Raw genomic sequence first — 24,207 nt, forward strand, 5'->3', positions numbered from 1 at the left:
TATACTATGATGTAAAACAAGGAAAAGCAATCAGGCCTCACACTGGAACCACCAAATATTTGTTATTTTGCCTCAAAAATGACTCGAACAAGTAAGCGATTATGAATGAAGTCAAATAATTATCTATGAATCATGTAATCGATAAATCAACTAATTATTTCAGCTCTAATTAAAATGAAATGGGGATAGAATCGTCATAATTCCAAGACACAGCTGAATTTACATATTTTGATAATGCCACCGCCAAACATATTTTTACAAAATGTATGCATCCAGGACTGAGGTAATTGGTCATAATTACCCCAGCACCACCCCAAGCTCCTAAGAACATTCTGACAAGCTGCCAAACAAACTCAGTGAGAGTTTCTATTAAATTCACAAATATTATTTATGAATCTAACATTTTAAATACACATTCTGCAAGTTTTATCTCACTACATTATGGTTTGGTGTCAGGTATGTAATTTTAGTGGGAATACTAAATTGAATTTCAATTAATTTTGTTATTCCTAAAAGCAGCCAACTTTAGTCTAAAAAAAGAGAATGTGTTAGACTGTAAACTTTTCCTCAGGTCAATAACCCCCTGAAATTTCCAGAAGAAACATGATGTAAAACAAATTATTACCATTGCTTGAAGATCATAGTTTTATTTCATGAATAATAAATGTACTTACAGTTTGTATAAAAAATATAGCAAAAGCTAAAGGCAAACAGTGGGCACATCAATACTTTATCAGTCCAGGGGGGTAAAGAATAATTATAACCGGAAATGTCTCTGAACAACAAATAAAAGTGGAAGAACTAAACTTCAAGAGGGAAGACAAAATGTGAAAAGAAAAAACATTTATGCTTGAGCTACAACCCTGCGTTGAGAGGGATGCATACATATAAACAGATTATGTCTCTGTCATCAAATTGCATATAGTATTTGCCCTCTGTTAATAAAAAAACTATAGGAGGTATTGAAAGCTCTTAAAGAATATCAGTTATGTTATATAGAGAGTGTAAATTAGTTGCTACATAAAAGTCAAGGGGTTTTGTGAGGATGTGTCCATTTTAAAGCACTGAGGGATCAGAAACTGTGGGTTTAACATGTGACTGAGAATTTGAATAGCAGGGATGACCCAAGCTCTCACAGTGTTACTAAAGGCATTATTTGTTCAAAAATAATATGTTTGCAAATGAGCGACAGTTACGTCACTCAATGTCATTGTAAATTGAAGGCATCCCCTCGTAGTGCATAACGGAAACTGTCATTCTCTGTAAAAACCCCAAACAAATGTCTCTTTTAGAAGGACATACAGTACGTTACGTTGCGTCACACGTGTTAGCGCGAGCATCAGCTTCTCCCCGATCGGTTTGTAGTAACAGCCTCTGTTCTCTAAGCATTCTGCATCTCCTTGCCAATCTTGTAGCTGAGGATTTTATTCCAGTCAATCTTGGTGCGGGTGACTGGGAGCTGTCTGCGTAAGGCTTTGAACGTGGTGTCCGACATGGTCTGATAGTTCTCACTGATGGCCACCTGAAAGACAACAAAGATAAACACGTCAGTCATGCTTTCTGTGCCATGATGTCATCTGTCACTGCCTGTTAGTTGGACATTTTCAGAAGGAAAACTGAATTTTTTTGTGTTGTTCATACTGGGATGATTTAAGTGTGTCAATTTTCCATGAAAAGGACTGATGTACAGATGTTTGAAAATTGGAATAGCTGTTCAATTAAGCAATATTACACAAGATGGAGTACTTCAATGTCATTATTGGCATGACAGTGATGTGACTAGGGCCGATGCACTTTTTTCTTCTTCTTCCATGAACAGATTTAGCTACTACGTCCGCAGACTTCAAATGAAGGCTATTTTTAACATAGCACCAGGTCATCGACTTATCGGCACAGCTGATGTGCCGAAAAAAGAGTAAAAAGTATTTATTCAGATGAATCTCTTTATATAAATATGTTTGAGAGCTTCTGCAAATGCAGTGGTTAAGTTCAAGGTCAAGGTGTCTCACGCATTGGGTGTGAGACACATGCATTTCACACCATTCACACCGTTCACACGCTCACACGCCACACCTTGTATTTCTTACGCAGAGAAATTACCAGGATTATACAAAGTTGCACCGCTATTTTTTAAACAGTGGAACAGGTCGAGGAATCAAGTGAGTTCCCCATAGAGTTCAGAAGGCCCTGCCCAGACCAGCTGAGTGAGTGTGGATTTCAAGTTGCAGCTTTCGTCGCTGTTTGTTACTTTGCCTAAGATTGAGTGTACTCGCCCTGTTGTTTATCTGGTCGCCATGACTTGGCGAGTGATGACGTCTTGTCACTGTTCCAGTTGAAGGGAGAGAGAGCGGATGACAGTTGGCTTGAGTTCAGTAGAGCATACAGCTCTGTAGAGTCGTGTAATTATGACTTTATATACTACATGTACATAGCGGAAACCCTGTTGTGCATCTGCCCTATTTCTGATACTGTGGCGGCAGAAATCAACAGAGGAAACACTGGGTAGCTTTTGTGCCAATTATTATATTATTATTATTATAGCTACATGTTGAATCGGCTGCAGGGCTACTCTGACAGTTTTATATTTTTATGAAGATACCCATTTTATAATAGGCCTACCCATAATACATTTATAACAATACCCATAATAATTTGGAAAAATTTTGTTTTTTCTTTCCTTTTATTTTTACCGCACAACCTCCCGGCCCCCATTGTGAAAACCTTTGGCCTAGGCTATTTCATTATATTTTATCCAGACAATGCATAGTGTTAATTATTGCACACACACATACACACACACACACACACACACAAGAAAGAAATACTGAATTAAATTTAAAAAAATTATTTGTACGAATTTATGTGTCATTTATCAGATCAGACGCCCGTCCCCACACAAACCCCTGCCGCCAGAATCTCACTCTGAACTTCAACTGTTCAAAACTTGAGAGCCCTGTGTTTTGGAAGGTATGCTGTCATGCTGATTTTAATCACATTCTAAATGTCTAGTTGACCTATCGCATTGCCTGGTCGGCTCAACTTGTTGTATAATTTGAATGAAGTTTGTCAAATTTGTCTCAAAAGCCTGAAAAAAAAGGCAATTGATTAATTAATTACTTTTCATTCTGATTTTCCAGTATCTTACAGGGCATGTTTTTCCAGTGATTTATGAGTTTTGTTGTCGACATGTACAGTAGGTCTAAAAAATCTGATTGTGAGAATGATTTAAAAAAAAAAAAAATCTTTTTGGACTTTTTTGTGATATTGTTTGAAAATGTATTCTGGATCACAATAGTAAAAACTTTTTACTGACATATGGGGTCCAATCTCGTTAGTCTTTACTCCCACATACCTGGTATTCATTCTCTGCATCCTCAATAATTTTCACAAGCTCCTTTGCAGTCTGGCTCTCATTCTGCCAAAACATACATTTGTGGGTTAATTAAACAACTTAGACACACATAAATACTCAAATAAGTCAATTTCATTATTTACTACTTGCTTCTGAATTATCAACGCCACTTAGTGTTGTCTGACACAAACCATGGTTACAGAAGAATCTTCAGCTTCCCAGAGTTTAAAATAGAAAAAAGGGAATATATTAAAAATACTTACAGACACAGTCAGTGCTTCCTGTACATCTTTATGGCTGACCAGTTGCACATTTCCATCCTCATAATAATGTACCTGGAAATAAAAACAGAGGAGATGCACACAATAATAAAAAAAAATTATAATAATTCACAGCTAAGCTCATACCACACTTGTTAATTACTTAACACACCTGTATTTTCAAGACTCCAACCACCTGTGCTGTAGATTGCGAGACACTAAATTTCCATTCAGACCGGCAGCGACCGTTCCTGGAAACACAAAAAGCAGAAGAGTACACTTGAAAACCAATCCCAAACACACCTAACACAATAGCACATGACTGCCTCCACGCTGCACCAATATAATTGTCTAAATGAATTTGATTAGAAAGTTTGAAATGAGATCCATATCCTCTCTCAACTGACCAGAAGTTTTTAGGCTCAAATTGATGACTCTCAATACAAGCGATAATGGTCTGCTGGCCATCAATTGTTTTCCCATAAACCTAAAGCAGATAAAAGAGGATGAGTGGGTGATTCATTGTGTGTAGTGCTGAATATGGCGGTGCAGGCTGGGAGAGTGAGCTCACGGTGCAAACTCCACTGGGGTAATGCTCCTTGACGTAGGCTCTCAGGGCAGAATCACAGGCATCTCTCCATGACCTGAGGGCTGCCTCGCCCTCATGGGGCTTGGGGTCAATGGCTTCCTTTCTCAGGTGGTCAAATTTGAAGGAGATCTTGTTGTGAGGGTCAAAAAAGCGGCCATTACCCAGGTCTCCATGCTCTGTTATCAGAACCTTCAGGAGAAACAGAGAAACCTGCCGTTACTATACTGGTTTAGTCAAGCATGGTCGTAAATAATGAATAATTAGGATATAAGGATAAAATCTTAGTGGGTTCAATGAGAAACGCAAATTATCTAGATTTTTATTTTTTTTTTAAGAAAAAGCTTACCTGATCTTCATATCCATCAATTTTGGCAAGGGTGAACTGATCCATGTTGTACTGGGCAAAGGCACTGTATATATATAAATATATATATATATATAAAAAAAATAATACACCCACAAGTTGCATGTACATCCAGAATATCAGAATTTTATTACATAAAAAAATAATAATGAAACTTACTGAGCCGCACCCTCTCTAAGAAGGTTATCATTGTTGAGCAGTATTCGCACATCTGAAAAGAAGAGTTAACATAAGAAAAGCATTGACAAACTGTTTCCATGTACATTTAAATGAAGGTAGTCCTACAGATGTCAATCACAAATTAGGCTCACCATTGAAGACTTCATTGAACTCTCCAGGAGGAGAGTGTATCACAAAATTCGCTGCAATACGGACCTAGAAATAGACAAAATATCTTAGTAAGACGCATCACATTATCACTAAATACAGAGTACTTTTTGGTTCAGTTCCCTTCATATTAAAATAAATTGTGTTAAGACAGAATAACAACAGTCCCCTCTAACACTAGCCGAATCTGCTGTATGTTTTTTTTCTGAAAATCTAGCCAATTTTACTCTCCTTTGAGATACTGCAGGTGGTGTATATGAGAAGTGAAAACCCTGAAAGCTGCCACTAGAGTGAAGCAGAGAGCAGTCTGCTAACTTTCTTGGCCGCTTGTTAGGCTTGTTAGATCTATTTTGGCCACTCCTTAGATGGCAGGCAGGGTATGACGCCCAAGGGCTTTTCTTAGCAGCCAGTATGCAAGTGTAAGCATGTGGTGTCAAAGCCACAGGGTGAAGAAGTCGTGGCAGGTACTAGTGCTCTCATAAGGTAATATACTCAGTAAGGAGTGTTAGGTAGTGGAGAGTTAAAAACAATCAGGCAGAACATAGAAAGGTGGAAGCAAAGTTTAATATCAATAGAGAAGTTGGAATAACCTTTAACCAGTCCTACATCCTAATGTCTCTGCCACATTATAGTGTTGCTGTGCCAGTGATGCCGTCTGTCAGGCAGACAGGCCTCCAGGCTACAGCTGGCAGTGACCTACAAATGGGCTGTACAGCTGAAAGGGCAGAGGGGCATGACAATGAGTAACCTAGTTTAACTACACTCCCAAATAGTCGCTCCATTCGGAGCCCAGAAAGCACTCCCGGGCTCAGACTCTGATTCTCCACGATGCAGTTCAACGATCTGAGCTTGTGTCTGCTAAAGAAATTAGATATCTAATAAAGGTTAAAATGGTGGGTTTCAATGCTTTCAATGCACTGACTTGTTTATGTGTATTTCAAAGAGTCACTGTAGTAATGCTGGGAGCTGTAGGCTCACGTCACACCATCCGTTTTAAGAATGCAAAGCATTATTTTACAACAAGTTGCAACATGAGCCAGGGGGAGCAACACCGAAGACTGCTTCTGCCCCATGAATCTAGTGCAAAAAGTTGCAGGCATACAAGTTAAATACAAAATACCCGCAAACTCGACTAACATGAGTGACTAGCTTATGTATAAGCAGCTACATTAAGTTATAGTAAACTGGGTGTGGGTGGTGTTATGCTGTCCTCATCCTTACTGTAAATGCAGGAAGTAGCTCGACTTCCTTCCATTTAGCATTAGCTTATCATTTTCAATTATTCTAGCTAAACTCAATATTCATGTTAAATCAGACATCCAGTTCAATCGTGCGCATGTCATTTTTAATCACATGGGCCGGACTCACATAAGTTAGCTAACTTACATTACAACATGCAAGCTCTGAACTGTCAAATACAACACTGCCTTGGTTTAGCTCCACCAACAGCCACGTTATACGGTCCGTTTGGCGATTCATGCTGCAGTTAAGTGTTTCATAAAGCACTAATATGTTCAAAGAACACATGCTAAGGCTAATAGAATATACCACAGTATGAATTTATAAAGTAATACCTTCTCTTCATTGCTGAGCTCTTCGAAATCTGCCATCTTGGCTCACTGAAGTGTTAACAAAGCGACTCTCGGTGTTGCCAGGTATGTGTGACTCCTCCCAGCACAACCAGACGCCCAACAAGGCAAACTGCCCTGTGGTGGGGGGAGTTGTCCTGAATATACAATACATTTAATGAAATAGAAACGACTTAGATGAATGTTCGAAATAATGCTTAGTGACGAAAACATGTGTTACATAATACCATGAATGAACTCATAATTTATATATATTTTATACAATTGAATATTTTTACATACAAACTAAGCTAGTATCACTTGCCAGATCTATCTCAACAGCACTGCGGAGTAAAAATACAGTTGACAAAATCCCAACCTGGCAACCCTAACGCATTCACGTAATGTGGGATAGATGGGATGATTGAAATGACTTGCGAGTGACTATTCAAGACAGTAGATTAACGTAGAGTTTGTCGTGTGAGGGTTAGAAATACTCAATGCCATTGATAATATACTATATCCATTCAATTCGGGTGTAATTATCTTGACAAATGGAGTTCCGACCCCAACCTTTACAGTTTATGGTCGCGACTGACGTGATTTATCCATGTTTGTTTGGTTTTACGACACACACACTGTGTTGATATGAATATGTAGGAACTTTTAAAAATGTGATATTTTCGTAGTCGTAAATACGACTTGGATGTTGAGACATGGACTCTATTTACAGATGAAACTCTTAATTACGATAACTCCTATAAGACATGATTGCGGATTGCCTGATCCATCAGTCCAGATCATGTAGCATAGGCATGGGGAGGACAATGATACTGCTCCTCCTACTTTTATCTTGGCACTTAGTCTTTCCACTGGAATAAACAGAGGTTTCTCAATACCATTATGTATTGAGGATGAGATCATCCAATCAAATACAGTATATCCTACCAAGGAACCTTAACAAATATTGTTTTTCCAAATTGTATTGACATCAGACATACACTTCAATTGTATTTATGACAATTAAAAAAAAAAGTATATTTAATTGGATTTTAACAGATGAATGTAAAACCTCAATAGAACCACAGTTGACAGGTGGTGATGTAAACACTGGATGTCTGTAGAGCCTGAGTAAGGCAGAAGATCCCATCTGTGGAAAACACACACTGTGGATTTGAGAAAAGGATGATAGAATATGGGGGGTCGATACAGCATAGTATCGCGATATTTTTCGTGCCGATACTGTGTCAATACACAGACGCCAAGTATCGATCTATTATTAAATATGTGTTGGTGTGTTGTGCCAGTTTGTCTCCTTGACCATCCCATTTTGCAGCAATACAATTGAAGTGAGATGAACAAACAGAAAAATGCAATGTATCTTTTTAGATAAAACAGATGTTGACAAAGTTTCCTTTTTGGGACATAATTTAAAATTGGTAAAAATTTGAAGTTGGAAAAAAAGGTAATACATTGCAATACATCGCTGAATATTGCAATATGTTTATAATCGCAACAATATGTTGTGACATAAGTATGGTGATGATATTGTATCGTGAGGCCTCTGGTGATTCTCACCCCTAATAGAATAGTGATGCTATACGCTATTGCAAAAGAAAGGCTAGAGAAATACAAATTAGACAGAGTGAAACTAAATTGTACTTAGAACATTGAAAAAGTCTTTAAAGCCATTCAAATGGTAAGACCATACACTCCACATGTGGGGTTTAAGGACGCATGTTGCGCAGAATCAACTCTGCTATCATTAGGAAGTCTGAATGAGAAGGATGACCCCAAAGAAGAACAGAAGATTTGAGCAGGGTGCTGCTGCAGTGGAACAGGCTGCCACTGTATGAGCAGATTGTTGACAAGCCAATTGGCATAATGTTCCCTGTGTGGTAATGCAGTAGAGCTGGTTACTAGTCATTCATGCAAGGCACAAGTGGCTCCATAGTTTGAAATTCTGTCTGTCTGTCTGCCTGCAGCATAACTGTCCACGCTACCAGTCAGTACAAGTTTGACATTATGCTTTGGTTGAGGGGATGCTATTTTAACACAAGCTTAAGGAATTCCCTCAACTACCTCAAATGGACAAATAGATAAATGTCAGAGAATGTCAAATGCATTATGCACACTGTTTTAAACAATGATGTAGGGCCTATTTATTTCTTTGCCTTAAAAGAAGGTGTGTTCAGTAAATCGTGTGTGTAGGCCTATACATAGGGTGAATTCAGGTAGAGTGGGACATCAGGTTGAGTGGGACACTTAAGCTTTTGGGTACTGTAAAGGCTTAATTTTGTAAGCCAATCACAACAATTGTTACTGTGTTGTAGCTGAATGTCTATTGGATATGAAATAAAGGTTGTGATTGGTGTGACATCACAGATGTGGTCCAGTTGTTATTTTTCAAATTGCTTGACTCCTGGGATCTCACGGTAAGCCACCTGGCAAGTGTAAATCTATTTTAGAATAATAAGGTTGATAATTCTGTCACTTATGATGTAACAATAAAACTTTTGCTTTTACATACATTTATACTGTCTGTGTATTAGAGATTAATAACAATGAGCATCTAACTGTATAAAATATTTGTGAAAATTAGATTCAGACCACTGTCCCACTCAACCTGACAGTGTTAGGTTGAGTGGGATAGTGCATTTCAGGTTGAGTGGGACAGTTTTAGGGCTAATGCTAGCAAACAGTGCAGCCATTTCATGAACAAGAAGATAACATTTTAGCCACCCAGCTACCACCTAACAAGCCAGGAACACTTCAACTCTGTCCAGACCAAAGCAGACAAAAAGAAACCAAAAAACAACTAAAGTGCGTAAGCCTGCTGCTTTCCGACCCCCAAAAGCTGCCGTTCCTCCCCTGCAAACAGTTCTGGGAAGTGACCCCTGTAGGCCTACTGGTTGCAAGGTCTATGGGGATTTAGGTTGTTTAAAATTCAATTTACCAAAAAGTGTCCCACTTTACCTGACTTCACCCTATGTGTGCTAGGCCTACTGTTTATTTTTTTATATTTGCATAAACAATGATAGCAGAAATACATAATACTTGTAGCAGAAACAATGTATGTATGAAATGTTTTTTAGGTATGCCATATAATTTAAGAAATTAGAATGTGGGGCAAAAGGAAACAGTATCGACAGGGTTTAACACGTGTGCGATGCCTACTACGTTCGATAATAGTTGTGTCCGCAGAAGAAGAGCTTATTTAAATATGTAATGAAACAGGTTTAATATCCACAATATAACTTCTTTATAAAGTTTTTTTTCATTTTTATTGGTTGTTTAAAGTCATGATGTTACACACGCCAGCACCGTAGGTGTCGGCAAGCACGTTAAACGTTGGTTTGTAGCCCAGTCCGCCAACGAGAGAGAAGAAGAGATGCCGTAAAGTAGAAGTAGAAGAAGCCTATTGTGAGAGGGGGGATAGCTGTATCGCCAGGACCGATCTGTGGCATTGAGAGGCTGTAAACGGAGATAAAATCCACGTTGAAGGTTAGTAAAGAGTTATTCTGCTGTGTGTAATATAACGACACGCGCTGAGAAATCGTATAACGTTACCTCTGTGTAGATGGCTCTGTCGCTAAAAAGCTAGCTGTGCGGTTTCAAGATAACAGGTATGCTAATGTTAGCTAACATTTCTAGCTAGTTAGCTAACAGCCAACTTCAACCTGGTTACGCGTAGCTACATCGTAACCACATATGTTAATGCACCAAGGAAAAACTCAAACTTAACATACATTATGTGATCTGTTATCACAGATCACGTAATTTGATGATCTGTTATCACAGCCGGTGCTGTAAAGTCAGCTTGATGCACGCCATTTGCAGCGCGACCGGTGTGAGTTCCGCCCGCCGAGAACAGCGTGGACGCTCACAGCAAAGCGAAAACCACCAGACATTGTAATTTGTAATTTGTAGAATTAGGCTAGTTTAGGGGCCTTCTTGCTATTTGGGGCTTCAAACGCAGCAAACAGTGACATGGTGGCTTGTAAAACGTATAGCTGTCCTTCAGACCACCTCTGGTTTTAAATGGCTTTAGTCTCATATGTGCAAGCCTGCGTATTATAATCAAATCTGTAACGCTTCTGATCACAAGTGCTGCATTTAATGTAGAATAGGTAATGTGCAATATGGTACTGTAAATTAATTAATGCATTATCCAAAAAGCCTAAACATTTTACCTTTTTATATAGTCTATGGTTTTTACCTTATTGGTCTATTTAAGCTCATTGTCATGTGATGTGTTCTTACATGTTTGTTTGATTTGATGCCTAAAAAAAATAGAGCATTCTTTGGATTATTATAATAAATGCGAACGTATGTTTTTCAGAATTTTTTGTTTCTGCTTTGCGAAAGTAATCAGTGAAGCTACTACAGACATCTTAGGGCATTTAAGGTAATTCATTTCCTAAACTGTTAATTGGATATTGATATTTTTTCTGCCTCCTTTTTCAGAGCTTGGGGCTTTTAAATTCTGTGGACACAGATTCCAGAGCATCCAGGTTCAAGTTAAGGTATGTAAAGGGCAGCTCCCTAAAAAGCATAATGTAAATTACTTACGACCTTAAATGTAATGTAGGCTAACAAATGCCTTCACTTTCTAATGTCATTTTTAATGTGTGTTGGGACCGAAAACATCTAGAGATTCTCTTTTGCATGTTATATTGTGCCATGTTGGCCACTTAAAGACATCAACTTATCCTGAAGACTTTTAAGACGAACGAAAGAAAACCTTTGTGTTTTGGCATTTTCAAGGTGATTTTAAGCCCATGATTTCATTTCATCACTGCGAAATTTCCTCAAGATGTTTTTACCATTTCAAGAGAAGAGGATGAAATTCCTCACTTCGATTTCGAGAATTGTCTGCACTCCTATTTAGTGAAATCATACAGACCATTTTAGCGTTGTGGAGACAAGAATTTCATAACTGTTCATCACGCTGCACAGTTGACGCACTGTGGGTATCTGTGCGTCTTGCCCAACTCTCTTTCACAACTTCAGTATAACATTTTAGATTTTGTTTTGCGTGAAATGTTTGCTGCTTTTTGTTGCATACTGTGAAATGTGTGTTTTCAACAACTTAAAGCGATTCTTTAATGGTTTCGAGGGGCATAAAATGGAAGCGTATGATCACTGGTTCAACATGTAAAGAGTCATGGTGCATTTAATGTCATAGTTAAATCTATTCTATACTAAAACAAATTATGTAGCTAATTTAACATGGCACAGTCTCTTGTGTGCCATTTATACAGGGTATACCACCTAACCCTAGGACAAAACATTTTGAAAGCCCAGCAAGTGCACATTTGGCCGATCATTTGCAGGAATGGATCATCTGCGATACTTTATGAACTTTCATCCGCGTCAAGCTAAAGGCCTTGCCAAACCACAGTGGGTGTAGTTAAATTGTGGGCTAGTTATGCAAGACTTTCACATCCCTGCACAATGGAAAATCGAGACGGAAGTCCATTGCATCTCCAAATTTGCGTGGTGGATATACATTTGCGTTGGTTAATATGCTCAGCATTAATCATACACTGATGTCCTGCTGTCCTTTGTCCCATAATTCAAGGCACAGTCTCACATAGTACGTAAAGGTCCATTTCAACGGTAAATCCAATAAAAGTGCAAGTGAGCAATGGAGAAATGCAGGACACGTTCAAAAAATCTTTTTTAACCCAAGGTTTCGGATGAATTTGCGATTTCACCAGCGCGATTTGTTTCAAATTTTATTTGCAACATTTGTGAATTATTTCCCCACAGCATTTCCATTGTCTGAACTGATATGATTTTGCAACTTCTGCTCTGCTAAAACTTTTCATCTTTCCAAGGGATTTGATCTCTTCTCTTAACTCACTGACATGTTTCAGGATTGTGGACGACAATTTAAAGACTCTTATTAACGAACAACCAAACTTTTTTGAAGCATTTGAGACGCACAAAGAAAGAAACCAGTAAACCCTTTGGATCGAGTCATGTCTCGCCGAAGAAGCTGCAGCGCATCACCGGGGCGTTTTTCTCGCACTTGCAGCAGTAATGATCCGAGAGAAATGGAGAGACGAATTTTTGTTGGGAATTTGCCGACCTCGGACATGGAAAAGAAGGATTTGGAAGACCTGTTCAGCCCGTATGGGAAGATAGTCGGTCAGTAAAACACCATACAAGCAATACGATTAATTCATGACAATTTTAATCATGTCTGGCATTAAGCATCACAAGTCGTGTTTTTTTTTCTTTTTTTTCATGAAATGCAAGCATGTAAAATGCGTAATAATGTCCCTACAGATCATTTTGTGGGTAAAGGGGTAGGTATCCAAAATGTTCTTCAAACTGATCCTAAATCTGTACCACTTAAAATGTTCCTCTTCCAGGAGTGTCGATGTTTCGTGGGTTTGGATTTGTACAATTTGAACGTGTTGAGGAAGCCGAAGCTGCAAAGTCTGCCCAAAAGGGTCGAATATATAAAGGTTATAAAATAGGTAAGCCTTAACTGCAGTGGGTGTGATTGTATGGCCAAAGAGGATAGGATGTTATTGGTTTACAGCGAGCAACAAAACCAAGTTATTGAAAGGTTGTTTTTTTTTTTTTTTGTGGAAACTTTTGATGATTGAGCATGATAGTTAAAGTGTTAATCCAGACGATAATCTGGATTTGTTTTAATTAAAAATTCCATCAAAGACAAAGTAGCAAGTATGCAATCTTAATTAATAATCCTTAAAAATGTTTTTTCTGTTTAGCCCTATGCTTGCCCACAAGTAACCTCACAAAGTGCAGGTTGTGTGATTTGACCTACAACTCTTCAAAATGAATGATTTTTTTCTTCCTTTCTACTTAACCTTTTATTTTTGTAGACATGTTACATTATTGGCATACAAAGCAAATAAACAGTGCATTATTAAATATTGGCAAAGCCTGAATCTCTGAAATCTTTTATTTGCAAACCTGTCGGAATTTTCTTCAACGTGGATTTAAATGCGTCACTAAAGTCGAGCACTTGTAGTTTCTGAAGTCTGAATTTCAAGTTAAAATTTTACTTTAAACGTTCAAAGCTTTGCTAGTGTTTAGCCAACTTTTAAGGTTAGGAAAGAACTCCCTTCATTTCTTCGTCTTAAACTCAATTCGACAACAGGATTTGCTGCATTTTGACTTTCGTCAAATTTGGATTTTCGAGCTTGGATATTGGAGCGCAGTTTCATTTGGATCGTGGAAGTATTGACGCGGCCACTCCATTTTGCGTGAAAACTTAAGCTGGTTTACATGTCACTGTTATGTTCAACGTTTGGATTGATTTATTTTCAGATGTAAATATGGCAGTGGAGCGACGACAAGCTAAACTTCAATCCCAGCAGAGCCCTCCACGAAGGTAAAGTAACGTGAAATAGGTGTGAAGAACTACCATCACCTCTGAGGTGCCCGTAAACAAAAAAAAAACTAAAGCGTATCTTTTCCTCAACTGTGATTTCCACGAGTGGTGAAGTCTGCTTAATGGAAGCTGTCGTACCATTAGATGGGCTTAAGATCGTTCATGGGACAGTCAATATTTCACCCTTAATTTACATTTCCAGATGTTGAAATAAAGAAAATGGCCACATGAATGTAATTTAAAGTGTCTGTCTCAAAGATTCTTGCCATATGCTTTTTCAACGCTCATGTTCTTGGTGTGGTTTTGTCCCGCTTTTCATAGCTAAAATATGCAACTTTCCAGCTGAAGGAAACCTAATACTAGTCCCACCCTGCCCCATATCTATTAGGCATGTTAATGGCCTTTTAACTAATTGGGTGTGTACATGAAACTGTATTTAGTCCGAGGAACGGACGGATGCAACGCTTATCCACAGCGGCTGACTAAGTACACGCCACAAAACATCCCACATATCATTGGGAATTTTATTTCCGGGAGTTTGGGGTATGGAGTCGGGCATTCACACACAGGATCACAGACTAATGCAAACAGTGTCACATTAGGTGTATGATCCTCATTTTAATATGATTCAGTTGCATTATGTATTATGATGTAAAATTGTTGTGCAACCCCTTAAACTGCTGAGAGGTCCATTCTTAGTTTGAATTCTCAAACAACAAACTGATCCAACAACAATTGTGCGAGAGCTTATTGAATAATGGCCCTGTGTATCCCAGCCTAACGGCAACAGGAGAGTGAGCACCCATCCACCTTTTCTTAACATGAAAACTTCAAACGGCACTTAACATGACCGCCACTTGGATACACCTCGGCCACTCCATTTCTACAGTTTGCTTAGAAATGTCTTTGATATGTAGAAACGGTTGAATTTTTCTATGCAATTTACAAAGGTGAGATGAATAACTTGGACTAGACCGCTACGGTCAAACTTTCGTTCTATTTTCTTGAGACAGTCAAGCAAACATTTTTCTAACCCCATAGTTGTAGCATGGGAATGTGGCTTACTGAAGAACCAACTCCTAATTATCACAAGCAAATTGTGCTAAATGCCCACAATAAACCACCTTGTTCAAAAAAGTTAAACAGCCAAGGTACATGTGTATTTTCAGAGCTGGATTTATGGTCAATGAAGCTCAAATGGTCGACAAATCAATATTGTTGCGTACGCGGGCCGCTGGACATTTTCAAAAGGTCGTTGTTGAAAAGATTTATCGGAATCGCCTCCTGGATTGAATTTCTGTTAGTTCTCTTTGCGAACACAATAGCTGCCTTCGCTTTGCTCTGCTTCGATTGTGTGAATATTATATATTCAATCTTTCTACAATACCAACCGTAGTAGGGCTGTCCTCACCAGTCATGGACAGAGGTTCCCATTACCCTTTGTAGTATTTAATAGGCAGCATAAACTCCAATCGTCCTTTCACTAATTGATAACCTTTCTCTCAGGGCCCCGTATGGCAGTTATGGGGACAGCAAAGAACCCCAAACTCGGTCACGCTCACCGGTTTATGGACGGGAGAGCCGTGAAGGGCGTGAGCCTCGGGAGAGCCGTGATGGGCGGGAGTCTCGGGACAGCCGTGATGGGAGGGACCCGGGTAGAGAGTCGAGGCCAGGTGGCCACTCTCGTGACCATGATTACCGGTACCGTAGCTCAGAGAGCAGAGACAAAGACCCCAGAGGCCCAGACCCCAGAGGCCCAGACCCCAGAGGCCCAGATCCCAGAGGCCCAGAGTCACGTGATCCTGCATACAGGTGACTACTGACAGCCCATTAGTTGGAAGTCCCGGGTTAAGTGCTTACATTTTTATCTGAACCTGAAATGTTGCCATACAGCAGAGATGACTATGACCGATACTACCGCAGTGGCAGTGGTGCAGAAGACTTTTATCGGAGGAAGGATGAACCCTTCAGGGACCCTTACAGAGATCCCTGGAACGGACGCCGTGAGCCAGAGGGTATGTGTATTACAGTGAACATGCCAAATTCTATTAAGTTGCTCTTAGTTGATTAAGTATGTAACTAGAGTAATATTGTGTTAATTGTAAAAATATATCTTAATTTTTCTTGGATAGATTGGGTTTTCTTAATTGTTTGAATATACAAACTCTTTATACAAAGTTTCTTTGTTCTAACATTCCACAAGTTATTTCTGTAGGTTTGGTTATCCATTTTGCTAACTAGCTTAGTTTTCCAGATGCGAGGACACGGCACCATAACTTGACACAGCAGGCACAACCGAGGGCCTTGTACAACCAAACCTAAATAATGTCCTTGTTTAACCATAATAATTTAAACTACATATTTCAAGATGAAGATGTAGGTTTTTTTATTTTTAAATTGAGAAATGTTTTGCACAACTGCAGTATTTATAGTATGTCAGGGTTGAATGAGAAATTACCTTTTTTTTTAGGCTTTATTTTAGAAAGTAGATTTATTTTAATTTTTTTTAAAGTCAATTTTAGAATTTTATTCAACTGCTAAACATTTTACTGACATTTTCCAGTCGCCTCCAACCTCTCCTCAACAGTAGATGATCGTGCTCGACCAGAAGAGCGTCGGCGTAACGAATTGTATCGACAGTACTATGAAGAACTCCAGCGGCGCTACGACACTGACCGTCCTGTTGACTGCTCTGTGATTGTCGTCAACAAGGCACAAAAGTATGTCCACTCTCTGTTGCTTACGGGAAAACGCAAATGTTGGACCAGAAACCTGCTCTGTAAATGTTCGACCAGTACATGGCATATTTTCATATCGCTCCTGTGTTTTTGTTTGCCTGTGTGTACTTGTGCTCCGAAAACAACTGTAGGGAGTATGCGGAGACGGTCGGGCGGAAAGTCCGTGATTTGGGCATGGTGGTGGATCTGATCTTCCTCAACACAGAAGTCTCACTAACCCAGGCACTGGAGGATGTAGGCCGAGCTCGCACTCCCTTTGCCATCATCATTACCCAGCAGCACCAGGTCCACCGGTCGTGCACTGTCAACATCCTGTGTGGCACACCGCAAGGTAATGCCAGAAGACAGTATGCATCTATTGGTTGGTAGGGTCACTTTTGGTCCCTCCAATAACAAAGGGCACAGCATTTCAAAGGTGCATCTATTTTGTTGGTAACCTACTAATCTTTGTTGTGCTTTTATTGCCGTAGAGCATCGGAACATGCCAATGCAGGATGCCATGATGCTGGTTGCCCACAATTATGACACGTACAAAGTTGAAAACCGCGAAAAAGAACGCGAGGAGATTGCCAGAAATGCTGCCAAGATGGCGGACAGTGTATTACTCAGGGAGCCTGACAGAGAGAGCCACCCGGTTTCTGTGCTCACCGCCATCACACTGCTGTCTGAAAACAGGTATCTGGTTTAATATCTTTTAAAATGAAAGTGTTGTGTAAGCTCCATCCATCCATCCATCTTCGTCCGCTTATCCGGTATCGGGTCGCGGGGGTAACAGCTCCAGCAGGGGAAACTGGGAACTGTGTAAGCTCTTGAATGAAAAACAAAAGATGGGAGCTGTGGGTGGAGAATGTAAAATGTAATGTAAGTTTCAGTCACCTTTGTTTTCCATGTTGTACTTCCTTTGGTTTCTCACGCGTTGTTTAAAAATCTCCACACTTGGAATAATTTTTTTTTCCGGTGTGATCGCTGGGTAGATTTGTAACACCAGAGGAAATGGATGGACTCATTGCCTACCTGACGGACAAAAGAACCCGGCTGCTACGAAGCGCTGCAGACCCTCTTGCAGGTAAGATGAAAGTATCCTATTTTAAGGGATTAATACAAATTTGGAAGATGCCCACGTTAATTATCTATCTCAGATTGCTAAAACCTCAACTTCACAATGCATTTTTATACAGACTCCTACATCTTTACATTGGAATTGTGATCGAGATTTCTTTACTCACCCAGTATAGAAATAAAATTTATTCAATGTGGATGCAAGGTTTCTATTAAAGGACAGTTCCGGCGCAAAATGAACCTAGGGGTTAATAACACACGTGTACAGAGTTTGACCGTTCTCTGGGAATTGTTTTCATGCTAATCGATTGTGACCAGTTTTAGTGCAAACCGCTAATTAGCTTATAACGCTAGTCGTTGAGGCAAGGGTAAAGTAAAAAGATATCTCTATTTCTATACCATTAACAAGGCTCAAAATAGCACCACACTTCCACGGTAGCATAACGAGGGTCTCTACATGTAAACCGAAGCATTGAGAACTTCATAAGTTTACAGACAGTTTATTAAAAAGATAGTTTAGAAAGACCGTACCGTTCACATATACAGGCGGGCGCCATCTTGGGAAAACAGTCACGACCAGTCGAGTGACGAACGCCGTGCAACGTGAGCTGAACTGTCGCTTGAAATCGCCCATGGTCCGTGGTTTCCTAATGGGTCGATAGGAATTACGTTTGTGAAATGTAATTACATGGAAATGCATGAATTATATTGGTTTATTAAAATATATGCACGCCGTTTGATTGGTCGTGACGGTTTTCCCAAGATGGCGCCCGCCTGTATATGTGAAAGGTACGGTCTTTCTAAACTATCTTTTTAATAAACTGTCTGTAAACTTACAAAGTTCTCAGTGCTTCAGTTTACATGTAGAGACCCTCATTATACTACCGTGGAAGTGTGGTGCTATTTAGAGCCTTGTTAGTAGTATAGAAATAGCGATTTCTTTTTACTCTATCCGTGCCCCGACGACTAGCGTTATAAGCTAATTAGCGCTTTACAATAAAACTAGTCACATTCAATTAGCATGAAAACAAATCCCAGAGAACGGTCGAACTCGGACATGTTATTAACCCCGAGCTTCAATTAGTGCCGAATTTGTCCTTTAACATAGACTTAAAAAATGTGTACTTTGTGAACTATTAATGTTCTCCTACGGTAGAATTTAATTATTGCTCCCATTTGTCTCGTAGTAGTAGTAAATTCTAACCAAACCTTTCACCTTACAGCTACAGTCCATGCTGCAGCCCCTGCAGCAGTACACCATGACGTTCCACCCTCAGCCGCAGGACTGCCACCTGCATCCCATCCGACTCGCACACCCGCACAGACCAGCCACCTCGGCTTATCCGCTGCTTCAGGCGCCTCAGCTAACCCCAGCCATCAGCAGGAGCTGCAGGCTAAAATCCTCAGCCTGTTCAACAGTGGCAGCGGGGTTTCAGCAGGCGCTAGTGGCCCACCCTCCGCCTCCCAGCCACAGGCCTACAGCTCCCTTGGCCCACCACCGTCCCAGAACCCAGCCCGCCCACCCATGCCTGGCCCTCCTGCAGTTGGTTCCCAGGGTTATGGCACCCCACCTGGCCGCATGCAAGTCCCACCCGGTGTTCAAAGACCCCCCACTTCTGCCTCAGGTATCAATTTTGACAACCCAAGTGTACAGAAAGCGCTGGACACCCTCATTCAGAGTGGACCGTCTCTCAACCACCTGGTGGGCCCTGCTGGCTCACAGCAGCAACCCCCAAGGTCTGCACCCAGCATGGGCCAGGTCCCGCCTATGTCCATGTATCCCCGGCATTACTGATAGGTTGTAGTGAATTTATTACTTCTCCTAATGTGAGGTCCACCTCTCCCTGTGACACAAGTAGACACCACATCAATTCTCTGTGCAGTGAATTTACCAGCTGTGAGTAGGAATATTTGAAGGTTGGATCTTTTTGTAAGAGCTTTTAATCTTTTTTTTTTTTTTTTTTTTTTTTTTTTTTTTATTCTGAGTATTGTGTTAAGTTGATTTAAATTTGACAACTTGTCCAGACTTTGTAATGGTCTGTATTTTCAATTGTTATTAGCCAGAAGATAATTATTCTTCTTACATGTAAGTTAAACTATGAGGCAAAGTTGCATGTGCAAAGTACACTATACTTTGGTTTATGATGGACTCCTTAGTTCTTTTCCAACCATGATCGATTGTGTTTTATAGTTAACCGTGTCTTTTTAATTTGTAACATTTTCATTGTCAAAACAAGACATGATTAAAAACTCCACACAATTGTAGTAATAAAATGGTATTGGTTTATTGCATTTTGTGCTGACAAATCTATAAAATGGAACGGGTATCTCCAGAAGCCATAGAGATATAAGCATTTTGAAATGTAAGATAAAACTACTTTTTCCCCTTTTTTTTTTTTTTTTTTTTTTTTTTTTTTTATTTTTATGTACCATGAAACACAATAGAGAATAATACATTTTGTTTTTTAAACTTTTGAATATTTAACTTACACTGACACAAAAAAAACACCTCCACACTAACTGTATTTGATTTATTTACACGTAGCCCCCTCCCAGCCCGCCCCCAGCAGTTACATGTACACACATACACACTCCCACAGAACTGAAAGGAACACACTACGGCTTTACCATAAGACCAGGTACAGTATCAAGGTATAGTAATGAACGGTTCTGAATGAAAAACCCTTTCATATTACCGAAATTCAAAACATGTGTCTTTGTGTGTATGCTGTATATATCATCTATACCTACATCCATTACATTTGTCAAGCATCCATACAAAATGTTTCCCACAACTCCAGTGAATTAAAAACAAACCTGGACAGTGATGAGATTCCTCTATAGGGAGGTATGGTTATTAAATAAAATACTGTATTTGTCGAAGGCCATAAAATATTAAAGGAAAATTAATTCCGGGAAATGGCTTGTTCCCAAAAGTAAAATGAGAAAATCAATACCACTCAGGTCTGTCAGTTAAATATGAAGCACACAGACTGGATAATGGCTCTGTCCAAAGATGACACAATCCAAAGCTCAATAACTAACACGTTTAAACTGTACAAAAACCGACGTAAAAACTGCTTTGAGGTTGTGGACCGTACCATTTCTGGTCGGGACCAGCAACCTGAACATAAAATCAATCAATATTTGTCACATGAAATCATACAAGGTACAATTCTAATGAAATGTATGTGTATTTATAAATTTGTATAATTTATTTTTATACTTTGGTTTTGAATGGATCAAACGATCCAAGGAGTTAATAAATGAGCTTTAGAGATGCGGCTAGGTGGTTTTTGTAACAGTTGGACAGTTTCCCTGTTTCCAGTCTATGTGCTGAAAAGTTTTTTCTTTAAAGGTCTGAATGTTGACATGACTGACCAGTTTTGGTGATTGGTAACTTTTGTAGTTAATACATTGACTGAATATAATTGACTGGATATAGCCTAACCCCAGTTATTTACTGAAAAGTGGATAAATGAACAGTTTTGGACAGGCATGCAACTTCCACCAAATTCTGGATTTGCAGGCTTCTCCTACTACTTTGGCACTTCATAGTTTTACCCTATTGACACAAACTTTTTTTTAAATCTATTAATGATAATTGTTACAAAATGTTGTAAAATGGTAAACAGTATTTACTTGTCTGCGTCTAATTCACGGGAGCACACATTTGCACACCATCATTTATGTAGTTAACTGAAATATACTTTGGTAATCAGTTTATCTCCAGATAATATTTGACACAATAAGAAGACCCTGTCAATAAATCTACCATAAAAATAGAATCTTGTACTATAATAATATTCATCTTGGATACAATGATTGGCCAGTCCTAAGGAAAGAGAAGAAAAAAAAACATAACTACTAGAAAGAAAAGTTCCCAACTGATATAAACAAAATACTTTTATACCACAAACACCCAATATATTTTCAATACACCTTGTTCAGGGTAATTGCACGCATGCACTGAGTTACACAACATGACTGGGACCTGGCTCTGCTTGCACTGCGTGGATAGCCACTTGAGTTCTTCTCTTTAGCTCCCAGAGAGGTCGACTGTGTGTAATGTAAGTGCAGCTTTGCCTCCAACATCAGGCACATCTGTATGCTGCTTCTGTGAAAATATACTAAAGGTTACGATCTTATCTGAGCTACAGACTGTGTGTGCCCTCTCTGTTGTAATCTGGGACTTGTTTGATATTTTCTCTGTTGGTGTCTTAACAGGACAGCCTCCTCAACCCGGTAACAGATGTGTTTCAGAGCCCTTAATATCCATTTAAGGATGGAGACTGAGTAATGATCACCGGCAAGTTTGTCTCATGCTACAGTTGTGCAGGCGAAGGATCTGATCTAAATCATGGATCAGTTGTGGGGAGAGGGGGCGTGCTGGTTTCTAAGTCGACTATCTTGTGTCGTCCAAGCAGAGCCGGTGCCAGAATTGGAAGCGCGAGTTTTATATTCTTTGATCATTTTTCAGAATTATACTGCAATCACATTTAAAATACAGAGCTGGGGTGGATTTAGTGGCTGGGATGGGGGAGGCCAGGGATTTGGGGGAAGATGAGGTGAGGAGAGGGGGTTGGGGGTGTGAAGGAGGGATTCTGGGAAGGCTCACCTCACAGATTGAGTGACAAGCACTATAAATTTAACAGTTACTATTATTCTTTTTTTTTTTTTAAAAGAAGTTTGGCAAGAGAAAGGAAAGAATGTGATGCATGCTAAAATGTCCAAGACAATGCTGAAAAGATAAGATGTAAACAAAATCAGCAGGTAGGTCTCTGGATTATTGCAGTTCGGAAAACTGCTTAAACATGACAGGAATTAATTCTATTTTGTAGTCTGAGCTGTCAGACCTCCATGGCTGGCTGTAATACACTCGTGTGCCACCAGAGATCACTGTGGGATAGAGTCTGTACAGAGCAGGCTGGCTCTTGTTAGACCCCCCACCCCCCACCCCCCACTCCTGCAGACTGATCCTGTCACAGAGTACCCCTTCAGTGTAAAGTGCTTTGCTGTCTCAGCCACATTTGGGATGAACACTAGACCTTTATTGTCTGTAACACCTGGTGACAAACATTCTCATGAAATAAAGTGACACCTCCAGTTGTGTCTAGAAAATAAATAACATAACTGTGACAAAATGTAAAAACTTACCAATGTGAGAACAATATTGCACATAATCTTACAAAACTCTAAGACTTTGTCCACAGTGATAGAACAGTGTACAACAAAAGACAACACTAGTAGGTTATAGTGTCTCTGAATTAAGTGATCCATATTTACAAAGGTGAAATGACCATTTCTACAGCTCATCCATTCGCAAACTCAAAATCTCCTATTGCGTTACATAAGACTATTTGAGCAAGATTGAAATATAACAAGTAACAATATAGTGAACTCATACTTTTCTTATTTTTTGCAAAAGACTTGTTTTCAAGGTTTCTAGCCATGTCGCCGGCTGAGCGGCAAACACTCCAGAGTTGATAGGAGGTGACAACATTTGACAACCTTTCACCCCACTCTGCACCTTGAACATGTAAGTCATCACTATAGAAACCACTAAAACAAATATTGCCACATAGTACCATGCAAACAGCAATTATAAAACATTTATAATTCAATAAATAAATTCATTTCCAATAAACTTCTCCAATAAACATCAGATATCTTTTCTTTTGAATACATTTTAAAAGGCTCAGTTGATGCAGGCAATGTTGTGGAGACAATCCCAAAATAGCCATGTTCTTCAAAAACTAATGTGAGCGTTAAACAACCCCTTTGTCAGAGTTAAGCGTGACAAGCATATTAAAGAAAATCTTCATGACTTGGCACCCTAAAATCTTCAAAAACTAGGAGAGGCTGCTTCTTAAGTATCACAGGTGTCAAAGGTAGGTATGTTAAAAATTTCCAAACAGTAACGTTTAGCAGATAAATATTCATATTTAAACATTTTCATGATTCCTGTAATTTTCTTTAAGTAAAGTACGTAAATTAATAATCTGGTACGTTAAAATTGGTTCACTTTATTTATGGGATTAAACATGGTAATAATCGAGAGCTTTTTTTTAAAGAGAATAAACGGGTGGGGGATTTGCCCTCAGTTGTTTAATATTGCATCAAGGTATTCAGTATAGTTTTGTAATAAAAACAGAAAGCTAATGCTGTCCAGAGACCTCAGGCCAAATGTTTACAGGTACAGCCTCGTCTTGTTAAACAACAACCACCACCACCACTGATATGTATGTCTATACCCTTTTTCACTTCATCTTTAATGTTGCTTAGTCATCTCTATTTACAGTAGAAATAAATCTATTGATACTAGCAGCATTCACAACATATGGTCCGACATTCAAGCAACACTAAAAACATTAAATACTGTTTGTAAATAGTTCTAGAAACTAATTTGTTTTGCTTCCCTATATTGTATATACTGTATATATATACTTATTTATTTATATTCATATTTCTACTACAAGTGCAAATGACCAAAAACAGTTTCTTCCAGAAAAAAACAAACAGAAATAAATTAAAGTGACAGCTGTCCTTGGTCAAAGTGAGATGATTCTGTTTTT

General features: G+C 39.2%; 2 protein-coding genes across 13 annotated transcripts; one reads left to right on the forward strand and one right to left on the reverse strand.

The window, feature by feature from the left end:
- Window positions 1-631: 631 nt before the first annotated feature.
- On the reverse strand, window positions 632-6,598 carry capza1a (capping actin protein of muscle Z-line subunit alpha 1a). The gene is made up of 10 exons (XM_028575577.1): window positions 6,467-6,598; window positions 4,877-4,940; window positions 4,725-4,776; window positions 4,548-4,611; window positions 4,184-4,390; window positions 4,020-4,099; window positions 3,785-3,863; window positions 3,616-3,687; window positions 3,353-3,415; window positions 632-1,522 (listed from the first exon to the last, which is right to left on the reverse strand). Exons 1-10 carry the CDS (start codon window positions 6,500-6,502, stop codon window positions 1,382-1,384), a joined length of 858 nt encoding a protein of 285 aa, XP_028431378.1. The 5' UTR covers window positions 6,503-6,598; the 3' UTR covers window positions 632-1,381.
- A 2,253-nt stretch (window positions 6,599-8,851) lies between these two features.
- ncoa5 (nuclear receptor coactivator 5) lies at window positions 8,852-19,924 on the forward strand. 12 transcript variants are annotated; one of them, XM_028574779.1, is made up of 13 exons: window positions 8,852-8,895; window positions 9,761-9,964; window positions 10,928-10,986; window positions 12,343-12,616; window positions 12,844-12,951; window positions 13,772-13,835; window positions 15,342-15,647; window positions 15,729-15,850; window positions 16,399-16,555; window positions 16,675-16,904; window positions 17,044-17,248; window positions 17,548-17,639; window positions 18,856-19,924. In XM_028574779.1, exons 4-13 carry the CDS (start codon window positions 12,448-12,450, stop codon window positions 19,425-19,427), a joined length of 2,025 nt encoding a protein of 674 aa, XP_028430580.1. In that variant the 5' UTR covers window positions 8,852-8,895; window positions 9,761-9,964; window positions 10,928-10,986; window positions 12,343-12,447; the 3' UTR covers window positions 19,428-19,924. The 12 variants fall into 12 exon arrangements, with proteins under 12 accessions (XP_028430580.1, XP_028430581.1, XP_028430586.1 ...); XM_028574780.1 differs by having other exon boundaries at window positions 8,884-8,895; window positions 9,782-9,964; XM_028574785.1 differs by lacking the exon at window positions 8,852-8,895 and having other exon boundaries at window positions 9,596-9,964; window positions 16,705-16,904.
- The last annotated feature ends 4,283 nt before the right edge of the window (window positions 19,925-24,207 follow it).

The sequence above is a fragment of the Perca flavescens genome, chromosome 4, assembly GCF_004354835.1.
Source record: "Perca flavescens isolate YP-PL-M2 chromosome 4, PFLA_1.0, whole genome shotgun sequence".
NCBI classification, from domain to species: Eukaryota; Metazoa; Chordata; class Actinopteri; order Perciformes; family Percidae; genus Perca; species Perca flavescens.

Excerpts from the sequence above, each read along its gene's own strand:
- ncoa5 (XM_028574779.1), top strand. The coding sequence starts at position 12,448 with ATGTCTCGCCGAAGAAGCTGCAGCGCATCACCGGGGCGTTTTTCTCGC. Across the intron at positions 13,836-15,341 it reads CAGCAGAGCCCTCCACGAAG|GGCCCCGTATGGCAGTTATG; the intron begins GTAAAGTAACGT and ends CCTTTCTCTCAG. Across the intron at positions 15,648-15,728 it reads TCACGTGATCCTGCATACAG|CAGAGATGACTATGACCGAT; the intron begins GTGACTACTGAC and ends GTTGCCATACAG.
- capza1a (XM_028575577.1), bottom strand. The coding sequence starts at position 6,502 with ATGGCAGATTTCGAAGAGCTCAGCAATGAAGAGAAG. Across the intron at positions 4,612-4,724 it reads CTTAGAGAGGGTGCGGCTCA|TGCCTTTGCCCAGTACAACA; the intron begins GTAAGTTTCATT and ends ATATATATACAG. Across the intron at positions 3,864-4,019 it reads TTTGAGCCTAAAAACTTCTG|GAACGGTCGCTGCCGGTCTG; the intron begins GTCAGTTGAGAG and ends TTGTGTTTCCAG.